Raw genomic sequence first — 13,788 nt, 5'->3', positions numbered from 1 at the left:
AAGTTGAAGGGAAGGAGGAATTTGTTATACATAAGAGGAAAGCTTAGCAACATAATTACCTGCAATAATATGGAAAGTAGAAAATATACCTACTGAATCAGATGATCTTGCTAAGGAGATTTCCAGGCAGAGGTGACAAGTGCCACCTGGCTTCTTCTTCTACCCTATCTGTAATAAAATGAGGAGAGAAAAGAGATGAACTAAAAAAACAAGATGTTAAATATGAATCAGCTAGGACTTCCTGGGTTCAAATATAAATTTATTTTCTCATTCCAAGCCTCTCTGGATGGTAGATGATTCTAAAATTAAGAAATGGCTATGGGCAAAGATGAAATCCAAGGGTGCTCTCAGGAAAACATGGTCTAAAGATGAAGTTAAAGATGTCACTGTAAAACCCTTTGTCAAGACCTCAAAATGATTTAAGGTGGTGTCTTACAGACTTTTTCAAAAGGGCCATCTTAAAAATCTTAAGGGTGTGCCTCATAGATTGTCTTTCATTAGAGATTAAATAGAGCTTCTAATATTTTCAAGGACATTTTTCCATAGCAGTTGTAAAGGTAGAGAAGGGCTAATCTCAACAAGATTTGTGGGTGTTAACTTTGGTATAATGGAGTGAGCCCCTAAAATGACTCATAGAAAACTCACGGAGTTTTTAAGAGAATTGTACTGAAGAAGGCACTGTCAGTTTTGACTAAAAGGTACAGAAATAGTCTAAAATGAAGATGTATTTGGATCCCTGAATTTCTAAAGAGAGGAAGCATGCCGAGAGAACTGCTCAGCTGTAAATGCAGGCTACACTTTTTGAACAAGGAAGCATCATTCATAGGATGAAACCAAGAACTCCTAGGGCAGAGGAAAGCAGAGGAAAGCCCTAGAGAGTCATTCATTCCCAGACAGTAAGACCAAGTCCTAAGCAAGCAACTGGCAACATTGGCTGGATTTCAGAGTTGTTGTGGACTAGAATCTGCTATGTGCCTCCTGGTTCCCCCTTTGTAGAACAGAGTGTATTTGGCAGTTATCCTATGCCTGTCCCACCATTGCATGTTGGGCGTTTATGTATGCAGGCATACGGTTTTTTAGTTTATAGATCTTCATATCAAGAGGAATAGTAATAAAGGATCTATTCCCATGGAACTATACTCAGGAAGCCTCATCTGCACCTGGACTTGATTTAGATGATAAGGTCTTGGACCTTGAACCATAGTCTGGTGCCATCATTATAAATGAGACTTTGTGAAGATCTTGGAAGAGGGAATGAGTGCATTCTGCTTCTGAGAGGAATGTGAATAATTTGTGAGTGGCGTCAGACTGTGGTGATTTTAAAACATGTCCACAAATTCTCTGATGATCCTCCCATCTACAGGTGGAGTCTAATTTCCTTCCTTTTGAATATAGGCTTGCTTTACTCTTCAGAAACAGAATGCAGTGGAGGTGACTAAGGAAGTGACATGATTTCTGAGGCCAGGTCATAAGGCAGTGCAGCCTTCGCCTCGCTTTTTGTCTTTTGTGATTTAGCCACCATGCTGTGAGGAATCCCAGACCACGTGGAGAGGCCGAACAGAGGTGGGTGACAGCTCCAGCTGAGGGCCCAGCTAATATCCAGTATCACCTGCCATGCCTGTGTCAGAGGAAGCCTTTGAAATGACTTTAGGTCCAGCGACTGACTATTATCACCATGTAAGGAACCTGGAGTGAGAGCTGCTTGCTGGTTTTTCATTGATAAATTGCTTGTTCAGAGTAGTTATTAATTTTGGTTGGCACTTCTTCTTCTTCTTCTTTTTTTCTTTTCTTGAACATTTTAATTAAAGAATATCATATATACAGAAAAGTGTACCAATCCTAAGTATCTAGCTTAACAAATTATCCCATAGTGAACACACATATGTTACCACCACCCGTTTAAAAAAATAGGAAATTACTCACATGACTTGCATGTGCCCCTCTCCCAGTCACTACCTCTTTTCTCCTTTGCAAAAATCTTTCTTATCCTGACATCTAATAACATAGATTAATTTGGCTAGTTTTTAACTTTATTTTTTTAAATTTTTTTATTGTTATGTTAATCACCATACATAGTTTTTAACTTTATTTAAGTGGAATCATATAGTAGGTATATTTTATATCTAGATTATTTTGCTAGCCTGTTGAGATGAGCCGTGTCGCTGTGCATGACAGTAGTATATTCATTTTTGTTACTGGATAATATACTAGTGTATGAATATACCATAACTTATTGATGAACATTTGGGTTATTTCTTATTTTGATTATTATTGCTGTTAAAGTTGTACATGGTCTTCAGTGTATCTGTGCACACACACATAGGAGTAAAATTGCTGCATCATAGGGTATGTATATATTCAACTTTAGAGGATAATGCCAAATGGTTTTTTTAAAAAGGCTATAACAATTATACTCCTACCAGGAATGAATGTGAGTCCCAGTTACTTCACATAGTTGTTACCAGTCTTTAAAATTTTATCCACTCTGGTGGATGGTAGTGTTTTTTCATTTTAGTTTTAATTTGTATTTCCTCGAGGTTGAGAACTTTCCATATATTTATTGGCCATTTTGAAATTCTTTTTGTGTATATGTGTGTGACACTTAAGTCACTTGCCTATTTTCCTATAGGATTTTCTGTCATTTTGAAAAAATAATTTGTAGGATTTCTTTGTATATTCTGGATATCAGCGCTTTGTTGGTTATATAGGTTGAAAATATCTGTGGCTCTCCTGTTCACTCTTTTAACAGCATCTTGGTAAATAGAGGTAGTAGTTCAATGTATTCATCTTCTTTTTTTTTTTTTTTTAAGATTTTATTTATTTATTTGACAGAGAGAGAGACAGCGAGAACAGGAACACAAGCAGGGGGAGTGGGAGAGGGAGAAGCAGGCCTCCCGCGGAGCGGGGAGCCCGATGTGGGACTCGATCCCAGGACCCTGGGATCATGACCTGAGCTGAAGACAGACGCTCAGTGACTGAGCCACCCAGGCGCCCAATGTATTCATCTTCTGTATGTAGTAATCTTTGTTTTCAGTTTAAGAATCCTTCCTTACTCTGAAAGAGAAGATCCTATTATATAGTCTAGAAGTTTCCTTGTTTAACCATTTACATATAGCTCTAAAATCCACCTGGGATTGATTTTAGTATGGTGTGAGGTAGAAGTCAAATTTTATTTTTTTATATGATTACCCAGTTACCCAGAACCATTTTTTTTAAGTTTTTTTTTTTAAAATGTATTTATTTGACAAGAGAGAGACACAGCAAGAGAGGGAACACAAGCAGGGGGAGTGGGAGAGGGAGAAGCAGGCTTCCCGCTGAGCAGGGAGCCCGATGCGGGGCTCGATCCCAGGATCGGGGAATCATGACCCGAGCTGAAGGCAGGCGCTTAACGACTGAGCCACCCAGGCACCCCACCCCAGAATCATTTTTTTTTTTTAGGATTTTATTTATTTATTTGACAGAGAGAGACACAGCGAGAGAGGGAACACAAGCAGGGGGAGTGGGAGAGGGAGAAGCAGGCTTCCCGCGGAGCAGGGAGCCCGATGTGGGGCTCGATCCCAGGACCCTGGGATCATGACCTGAGCCAAAGGCAGACGCTGTTGACCCTGGGATCATGACCTGAGCCGAAGGCAGACGCTTAACAGCTGAGCCACCCAGGCGCCCCCCCAGAACATTTTTAAAACACTTTCCTTTCTCTAGTTCTGTGCATGTTGCCTTTTTCAGAAATTAAATGCTGTAGGTGAGTGGGTCTGTTTCTGGATTCTCTATTCTGTACTATTGGTCTGTTTATATGTCCTTGCACCATTACCCTAGTATATTAAATATTATAGTTGTATTGATTGAAATTTACTTTGTAGCCTAGCATGTGGTCAGCTTTGGAAAATGTCTCATGTACTTTTGAAAAATAGATGTGTATTCTTAACTCGTTGGGCACAGTGGCTTGCATATGTCAATTGGTAAAATACTGTTTATTGAGGTTAGATCTTCAAATCCTTAAAAAAAATCTTACTTAATTTTAAGTTGCTTGGTATGTTAGGTACTGATAAAATAGCTACTGTTTTTGTATATTTGCCCATTTCTCTTTCTATTTGTGTCATTGATTTACATAGTTTGAGGGTATATTATTAGGTGCCTAAAAATTTAGAACATTTTTACTGGTAGAATTGGTCTACTTGTCATTATGAAATATTTTTTTAATCTCTACGCATGCTTCATACCTTGCAGTCTATTTTGTCTTTTATCATTATGCTACACCAGCTTTATTTTAGTCAACATTCATGTGGTATATCATTTCCCATGCTTTTACTTTCAACCTTTCTGTGTCTTATATTTATTTAAAGTGTTATTCTTTTAGCGGCATTTCCTTGGGCTTTGTTTATCCAGTCTGCCAATCTCTGACTTTTAATTGTACCTTTTACATTTCATGTAATTACTCATATATTTCTGTTTAAATCATTTTACTATTTGCTTTTCCCTCCTCCTCTTCTATTTTTAAATATGCCCAACAAAGAAAGTAGACCTTTCTAGTAACCCAGGAAATTCAGTTAAATGGGGCCCCATCCTTTAAGTTTTTGATATAATCAAGGTTTTGCTGCATATATCTTCCTGTTGTATTTTCAAGAAAGAAAAGTACCACACTTTGTGTGTGTGTATTTTTAAAAAATTAAAGTATAAAAAATATATACAGTTGACTCTTGAAACAGCCCAGGGGTAGGGGCACCAACCCCTATGCGGCTAAAAATCTGTGTGTAGCTTTTGACTCCCCAAAAACTTTACTAATCTATTGTTGACTGGAAGCCTTGCTGTAACATAAACAGTCAATTAACACATATTTTGCATGTTACATGTATTATATACTGTATTATTACAATAAAGTAAGCTAGAGAAAAACTAAGAAAATCGTAAGGAAGAGAAAAGACATATACAATACTATACTGTATTTATCAAAATAATCCACGTATAAGTGGACCCACACAATTTAAACTGGTATTGTTCAAGGGGTCAAGTGTATATTATATATAACTATGTATATTTAATATATAGTTAAAATTAAAAATATATATGATATATATTATTTATATATTATTTTTATATATTTATATATAATTATATATAACATTTTTATTATTTAAATATGATCTATATTTTTATATATGATATATAATATTTATATATGTATATGTACCTATCATATGTATATGATATATACTTTTTAGCTTTAATTAGAATCAGATATAGCAAAGGATATGGAGGAAAAGGGAAAGGAAAGGCCCTTCTTCTCTGCAGTTTTCCAGCCAGGGGGAATCCAGCTGAGATGGCACAGTAAGTAAAGCTGCCGGTCAGGCATGAAAGGTTCCAACCTTCATCAAACCTTAGGATAGTGAACTTAGTCCCCATGAGACCAGAGCCTGTATGCCCCTGAGTCTCTTACAGCACCTGGAATCAGTATCCCAGCCCTGACAGGATACCCATCATAGATTGGAAATTTAGGTTGTCCACTCACAAAATAGAAGTTGGTGTTACCATCTCTATGAGTCAGGCTTCCTCAGAGAAAAAGAACCAATTGGAGATACAGATATAGCTATAGATGATTTATTTTAAGGAATTGGCCCACACAATTGTGGAGACTGGCATGTCTATAATATGCAGAGCAGGTCAGCAGGCTGAAAACTGATGCAGGAGTTGATGCTGCAAAAGACATCATATATGTCTTTTCCTTATGATTTTCTTAATTACCTTTTTTTCTCTAGCTTACTTTATCTTGATCTTGAGGCAGAATTTCTTCTTCAGAAAACCTCAGGGTTTGCTCTTAAGATCTTCAGCTGATTAGATGAGGCCCACTCACATTTTTGAGGGTAATTATAAACTGGCGGCTAACCCAACCTCTACGCAATACTTTCACAGCAACACCTAGATTAGTGTTTGATTAAATAACTGGGTCCTAGAGCCTGGCCAGATTGACACATAAAACTAACCATCTACTATATGTAACACCAATCAGTGTAGAAGAAGTAAAGCCACAGGTATTTTTATTTTTATTTTTATTTTTTATTTTTTATTTTATTTTTTTTAAAGAATTTTATTTATTTATTTGACAGAGACAGCAAGAGAGGGACATAAGCAGGGGGAGTGGGAGAGGGAGAAGCAGGCTTCGCGCTGAGCAGGGAGCCCGATGTGGGGCTCCATCCCAGGACCCTGGGATCATGGCCTGAGCTGAAGGCAGACGCTTAACAACTGAGCCACCCAGGCGCCCCTCCACAGGTATTTTTAATAGCATTATTGCCTACAAGACAAGAGAAATGACGACTTTGGGCGGGGGGCGCGGGTAGCAGTGAAACCACCCATGGAGCGGCCATTCTGGGTCAGGCATTGTAAAAGGTTTGTGTAGTCGTATCAAGAAGAATTCACAAGCATGTTAATTCCATTATTCTTCATCATGACTTTCTCACCTTCAACTGGCAGGTATAAAAGGGATGGATCAGAGAGAAACCATTGGAAATGTTGCCACTGGGGAGAATATACTCAACATATAGCACTGTTACACAAATGACCATCACAAAATGAAAAGGACGTATCAGCATGTCTCTGTCATGCTTCTCTAAATTGATGATATCTGTCTCTTTATATGTATCAGTCTGTCTGGCTCTCTATAGTATATGATTGACCTCTCCGTCAACCTTTTTTATTTCATTTCTTTCCTCAGTTGTCCTGAAAGGAATTTTAAAAGTCATTTTTGTTTCAGTTTGTAAGTGAGATCTAACCTGGGAAAGAATAGCTCTCTTACCTCTAACTACTCTATGGCTAGAACTGTATGCATCTGTACAGACAGATGCAGCTCCAAATCCTGAAGAGAGTCTGGTAGACACCCTGCCCTTGGGAGCAGTGTACTAATAGAATTGAAAACTCACTGTCCTCTGCAGCAGCGAGGACTGCGCAAACGCCTTGTATCATGAATCCACAACCAGAGGGACATTGTGTTTTTTACAAGGGAGGGAAATGGCTGCAGCCTGCGAGTGCAAGCAGCTGCTGTTTGTTGTCTTCTACTGTGAGAGCACCTTTCTGACAGGTTCTCAGGCTTGAATCTGAGGTCAGAACAGGCTTACAACAGGAACCCCCTTTGCACCAACAGCTGCTCTGTTAGTGCACTGACTTCAGCTCCGTGGCTTCTGAAGAATGTTTAATAATTTTCTCACTACCAAAAGTTATCTCCTAGAAAGCTGTAATCATGTGTTTTAACTGGTTTTGTTTTTTTGCAAGAGATTATAATGCCCCCTCCCAAATCCGATGAAATTTTTGTCCCTGGCTTGCTCCTGTGTGCTTTACCTAACAAATTTATCAATTTTATCTAATTGTAACTGTTACTATTCAGTCTTCTCTTTATTACTATCTGGGAATAGATAATTTGTCTTCCAGAACTAGTCAGCTCTCAAGAGAGGCCCAATCCTTGTATTGAACAGCTGGTTCTTATAGCAGAGAAACTCCCCATGGAGAAGGTAGGAAGAAATCCACTAGTGAGAACTGGGATGTCTTTGTTGGTGCACTTTCTGTGATGGTTATTTTGCCATGTGGTGATGAGGTTCCAGCCTATTTGGATCTTTTTTATTGTATTTTTTAAGGTTTTATTTATTTATTTTGTGAGAGAGAGATGGAGAACGTAGTTGTGCGAGGGAGGGGGAGAGAGAGAATCTCAAACACTCCTTGTGGAGTGCAGAACCCAACGCGGGGCTGGATCTCACAACCAGAGATTCTGACCTGAGCGGAAATCAAGAGTCAGGCACTCAACCAACTGAGCCATCCAGGTGCTCCCCAGCCCCTTTGAATCTTGACACCAGAATATTCCATAGGAAAAACATTTTTACCTCTACATGAAAACTATTAAATGTCATTCTCTTGCCAAGTAGAGTGTGGTGACATTTCTATTTCCAATGGAAATATGTTTGTTCCTATTCTCCATTTATATGGTATGTAGCTCATTGATGATGAGCTGGATATTAGAAGGCTGGGTAGGAAGAGAAAGAAAGTAGGCTTACTAGAAATGTAGTTTTCTTTCTAATATTCCATGTTAAGTCCATCATGATAATATATCCCAATTTGAATGAATAAAATTTTATCTGTGATCTTAGAAACTGCTGAAAATAATCTTAACACGTTTTGAAAGTGGGTATTTTTAAATGGTTTGATTTTAAAGTATGGGCTATGTAATATATAAAATTCACTTGGGGAAAGGGAGGCTGGGAACATGTCAAAGGGATGGACAGTTATTTTCCAAAGTTGGTAAGCTAGGTTCTTTTGAAATCTGTATTACTATTAAAAGTATATTATCATATGTATCAAGGTGTTTTCAGCATTTAGAATGCTTTCAGCTGCAATTAACAGAAAACCTCACTTTAACTATCTTAAACAATAAGGGAATTTATTAACCAACATAACAAAGAATCCAGAGGTGGGGCAGTAATTTAGTTGTGAAAAGAGCCCTAGGTCCTCCTCTTTGTAACTCTAGTCTAACCAGGCTGTCCTACACAGAGAGGTTATACTCAGGCTTGATCTCTTATGGTTACAAAGTAGCAGTGGATGTCAGGTATCACATCCAGAATTGACAACTTACAGATGCAGAAAAGCAGGCCTGTCTTTCTTGTGTCTTCTTTAAGAGTAAGAAAACTTTCCTAGAACTTCCCCTGCAGATATTTTTTCATATATTATGGCCAAATTTCATCACATGCCTAGGTATAAAACAGTCATGGACTGGGGGAGAGACCACCATGACTGATTCAGACACTATCTTCTAAGGCTCACTGCAAAATTAACAGGGTTCAGTGCAAACTGAAAATGTGGTGCCCAAGCCAGGGGGTAGGGAAATTAATCTACTTTTCCCTTGAGCCCACCACCCCAGTCCACAATGGAGAGCAACCACGAGGGATTGCTGCCTGCCTGCCAGGATGCACAGAGATACCTCTATTGTGCATGGATGGGAGGTGCTAGCCAGTTAACCCATGGGACATGGCACCATCAGCGTGAGGTAGGAATGACCACCTACTTTCCTTGCACCGAGATTCTTAAGAGTAGGTGTCCAATCTACGCATGTGCTCAGGCCCCCATTATGGACCGTGGGTGACAGTGAAACATGGGCTTTCCCCACCCGTCTTGGGATGGAAGAAGGTAGCTGAGGACCACATGTAAGCCAGGGCTCCAGTCCATGCACCATTGTTCCATCATATTTCACTTATAAAACACAAATGCAAAGATAAAGTTCTTAAGAATTTCAGGTCAGCGACCACAGAGCATTAAACCCCAAGCACAGGGCCTTTTGGTATATGAGGCCCTGAGTGACTGCACTGGTCATACTCTTACTAAACCAGTGCTAAGATCTCCTTGGGATTGGGACTATAGCCAGCCACCCTGACAAATACCAGGGTGGCTTCCTGAACAAAATGGGGCTTTGTCAGAAAGGAAGAAATGGAAGTGAGAGAGAAGAGTAGGTGTAAGTTGGGAATCAACAGTGTCTGCTGTAAGATGCCATGACCAGAGAAAATGTAGTGGTTTGGAATATTAGCCCCAAAGTACAACTCACAAGGGCAGATGTCTGAATTCACATTGGATACTCCAGGATGTTTTTTTTTTTTTTTTTAAGATTTTATTTATTTATTTGAGAGAGAGAGAATGAGAGATAGGGGCACGAGAGGGAAGAGGGTCAGAGGGAGAAGCAGACTCCCCACTGAGCAGGGAGCCCGATGCGGGACTCGATCCAGGGACTCCAGGATCATGACCTGAGCCAAAGGCAGTCGCTTAACCAACTGAGCCACCCAGGCGCCCTACCCCAGGATGGTTAGCGGCAAAGATTTATTTATTGAACATTGGTTAACACTTGTCATTTAGTCTGATAAGGAAAAGACCCTACACTCAAAATTTTACTTCAGATAGCACAAGACATTTATTCTAACTATATTAGTAAAGATGCTTTTAGATTTTTGTGAAATTATTCTTATTTTCACTCATATATCTAAGACATTTAATAATTGTTACATATATTACAGTTTACAGATAAATCTTATTACTATATTACCTAGGTCATTTTGAAAGAATTATCAGGTAACTTTTTTCAGTAAAGGTTTTGCTAGAGAATTATGCCCTAATGTCCTAACACATTTTATATAATGAATTAACTTCTTATTCTTATCATCCTTGGGAGAATTGAGAAGAAAGTCATTGAAGTTATTTTCTGTAGGGCTTAATTCTCTGGTGAACCCCAGTTGAGAAAGGCTGCTAGAGAAATACGTTGAAGACCAGGGACTTTGTTTAATTCAAGCTACTTAAAAATAAAGATCACCACCAAAAAATTAAGTAAGCAAATGTTTATTGATAATATAAAAGTATTGTTTGAAAGAATGTATAAGTATGAAAACTTTTATAGTTGTACCCTTGGGGTAGAAGAATGAGATCAAGAAGATGAAATAAGGAAATGCGAATCAAATTTTATGATCATATCCAGTATTTTATTTTTAGTTGGTGATTCCATTAAGTCAGCCTCCCTCCCATCCCAGAGACTTGGTGTTTGTTGACAAATCATTTTCCCGTCAACAAAATGAGGGCCATAAAAAATGATTGTTTTGTCATTTGAGGAGAACAACAATTATGGTGAACTAGCCCTTATGTAAATATATTACGCCAACAACTATAATATACATATTATTATACTATATAATATCTGATCTTAAGAGATACCTGAGAAGGTAGAATTCAAGGATAATATTTCATAAAATATAATTGTGGTGACAGGATCTGTATTAAAATTTAGGGCTTTGTTTTTGCTTCCAGAGTTCAACCAAACTACTACTTTGTACTGATTCGTCGATGTAATTTTTTTACTCTGCTGCGGATTGTCAAGCACAAGCAAGCTTATCCTGTCCTGTCTGATTTCCCACTCTCTACCAGCTCGTAATGATACGAGAAAATAAGTATCGGCTACCAAAATCAGACAAAAGTGTCACCAAAAAAGAGAACTACAGGCTAATATCGCTCATGAACTTGGATGCAAAAACCCTTAACAAAATGCTAGCAATCCAAAAATAATTTTTTTTTAAAAACAAGTTCATTCCAGAGTCTGCTTGTTGGTTTTCATGGAGCTCTTGTACGTGTTTTATGTTTATTCCCAGGTATTTTATCTTTTTGTTGTTATTTTGCCAGTGGTGTCTTATTCTAATTTTTGTTTGCGTATTTTGAAGACTGCTTGATTTTGTGTTAATTTTGTATCTAATTGCCTTCCTAAATTTATAGTTTGTATTACTTATTGTTTTAATTATTTTGGATTTTCCAGGGCCACCATCATCTGTGAACAAAACATATCTCCCCCCCTTCCTAATTTTTATGCTTTTTATTTCTGTTTTCTAAATACATTGGCCAGAATGGCACTTCTCATAATTAAAAAGCTTCTCTCTGTTGCTAAATGTGAAAAGAAATATAACAGCATGATTTTCATTACCTCCTCAAGTTACAGTGAAATTTATTTTTGAAATTTTAATTTGGGAAAAAGTATTTAGGAAGCAGTGAAGTTATAATGGAAATACATATGTTTTGGAGCTAGACAGACCTGGGTTCAAACCTGGTTCTGCCACTTACCAAGTTATTTCAGTTCAATTATTTAACTTCTCTGGACTGCTTAGCTCCTCTATAAAGTAGGGTTGATAATTCTTGCTTTTCAAACACATCAACATTTCTTGAGTTTCTTCAATGTGCCAAGCACTCTGTTATATGTGTTAAGTAGCTCTAAGTCTCAAAACAAGCCTGAGAAGTAAGGTAATAGAATATGGTTAAATCCCACTGGTAAGCATTTTATACAGATTACTTAAGTAACAGATCTAGTTGGTAATTTTCAGGTGGAAGAAGAATGAGATGAGCCCAAAAGAGAGGTAACAGATTATTGCCATTGTCAAGGTGTGATATTTGGATGATTTAGCTTTGAGCAGTGACATTGGGATGTAAAGGAAAGAATGAGTTCATGAAATATTTAGAAAATAGTAAGCAATGGAATTGGTGTTTAAAATGGAACAATTAGGGTCAAGGAGGGTTTTTAGATTTCCATCTTAAGAATCTTTAAGTGAAATTTGGTCTTGAAATTGTTAGACCCTTTTGGATTGGTCCCTAACACAAATTAGGTTTAGTAGTTTTAGGAAGATTTCTCATCTCCTGTCTTTCACTCTCATTGTAAAATGGGGCTTTACAGTAATGTACCTTGTGGAGTTGTTTTAAGGACTTAATGAGTTAATATTAAAAATATTGACAATAGCACTTGGCATATATTAAATGTTAGTTGTTTTTCTTCTAGTTTGCACAGGATTACATGCATGGACTTGCTTTTTCTTTTATTCTCTCATAGCTTTTTAGACCATATAGTTTCTTCTATGTTGTTTGGAAAAATGGTTAAGTCACTCATTATTTTAACAATTAATGTGGTTTTTACACTTATTCAAATAAACATGGAAGTAAAGGAGGAAAGCTCTGGAGCTACACATTTGCATTGAGTTGAATCCTTGACATGAAAGTGATATGTACAATCTGGGGGAAACTGGGGTAGCCACAGCAGAGAACGTAACTAACAGGAGTATGCCACCCTGGAAATGTAAACTGCAATAAAAATACAGTGTTCCTATAAAATATTAGAGGAATGGCCAACTCTTTTGAATCTTTCTTAATAAAGTTTCTTTTTAATTGCAGAACTACAGAAAGTAGTGTAACAGCTGCCTGAATGTCCACCACCTAGAATTAACAGACTCTGACCTTTTGGTGATGGTGGTGGTTGTGGTGGTGGTGGTGATTTTACTTCAGACTTCCTTTTAATCAAAGAAACAGATATCAGTAGGTTAAAAAAAATGGAAGTCCCCTTTTATATAGTTGGGTGAAGCTAAACTGAAACAAATCCCAGAATTCTACTGGCTTAACCACTATTTCTCACTCACATAATCACTGCCATGTAACTATTCCTGGTTGGTAGCTGGCATTTCATGTGGGGATATAAAGAGCCAGACTCTTTCCATTTTAGGACTCTACCACCTTCAGCACATGGTTCCCAAGGTCATAGTGCTCATGCGTAATAAGCAGATGGAAAAGTAAAGAGAGATTGTGGAAGGCACTCCCACTGTTTAAGGTCCTTGGTCTTCATGTGACATGCCTCATTTCTGTTCATATTTCATTAGTGAGGAAAAGTCACAGGACCTCATCTAGATGTAAGGGGGCTTGGAAATAAAATCCTTGGCCTCCTGGCAACAGCTTACGAAGAGAGCATACAAATCTTTGATGAACAGCTAGTTTTCTCTGGTATCTTTACTTTGTTCAGCTTCCCTGTACTATTTATATTTACCTTTCTCTCCAGAGGCGACTACCATCTTGAATATGTAGCATATACTTCAGGTTCTTATATTTTTGCTATGTGTATACATAACCATAAAGAATACATATTGCTTTATATGTGTTTTTGTTTGTGTTTAATTTTGTGTCACTTTGTAACATTTTGATCAACACGTCTTTGAACTCTAAGAATCTACATTGAGATCTAGTTCATTCATTTTAACTGCAATATAAATTCCATTCCATAAATATATCCCAGTTATTATTTATACTTTTCCCTATTGATGAACCTTTAGGTGGTTTCTAATCTTTAATTATTTATAAACATTATGAACATTAGCATTCTTTATACATGTCTCCAGGGACAAATGCATTTGTTGCCTATTATTACTTGGAAACTTAAATGTTGGGTTGAAGACTGTGTATACATATTCTATTTTATTAGATACT

The 13,788-nt window shown here is 37.6% G+C and overlaps 1 protein-coding gene across 2 annotated transcripts in view; it reads left to right on the top strand.

The window, feature by feature from the left end:
- The window catches only part of MRPS28 (mitochondrial ribosomal protein S28), a 110,583-nt gene that overhangs the window by 64,487 nt on the left and 32,308 nt on the right, over positions 1-13,788 (top strand). The window contains exon 3 of one of the 2 annotated variants that reach the window (XM_027576034.2): positions 10,813-13,498. The exons of the other annotated variant lie outside the window; for it this stretch is intronic. Coding sequence (XP_027431835.1) covers positions 10,813-10,936 — 124 coding nt within the window. The 3' untranslated portion in view covers positions 10,937-13,498. Of the gene's footprint in view, positions 1-10,812; positions 13,499-13,788 lie in introns of those variants that run through there. 2 annotated transcript variants of the gene reach the window in all.

The sequence above is a fragment of the Zalophus californianus genome, chromosome 4, assembly GCF_009762305.2.
Source record: "Zalophus californianus isolate mZalCal1 chromosome 4, mZalCal1.pri.v2, whole genome shotgun sequence".
In the NCBI taxonomy this organism is placed as follows: domain Eukaryota; kingdom Metazoa; phylum Chordata; class Mammalia; order Carnivora; family Otariidae; genus Zalophus; species Zalophus californianus.
Note: the sequence above shows the minus strand (reverse complement) of the source record. Positions and strands in the feature narration are given on the sequence as shown.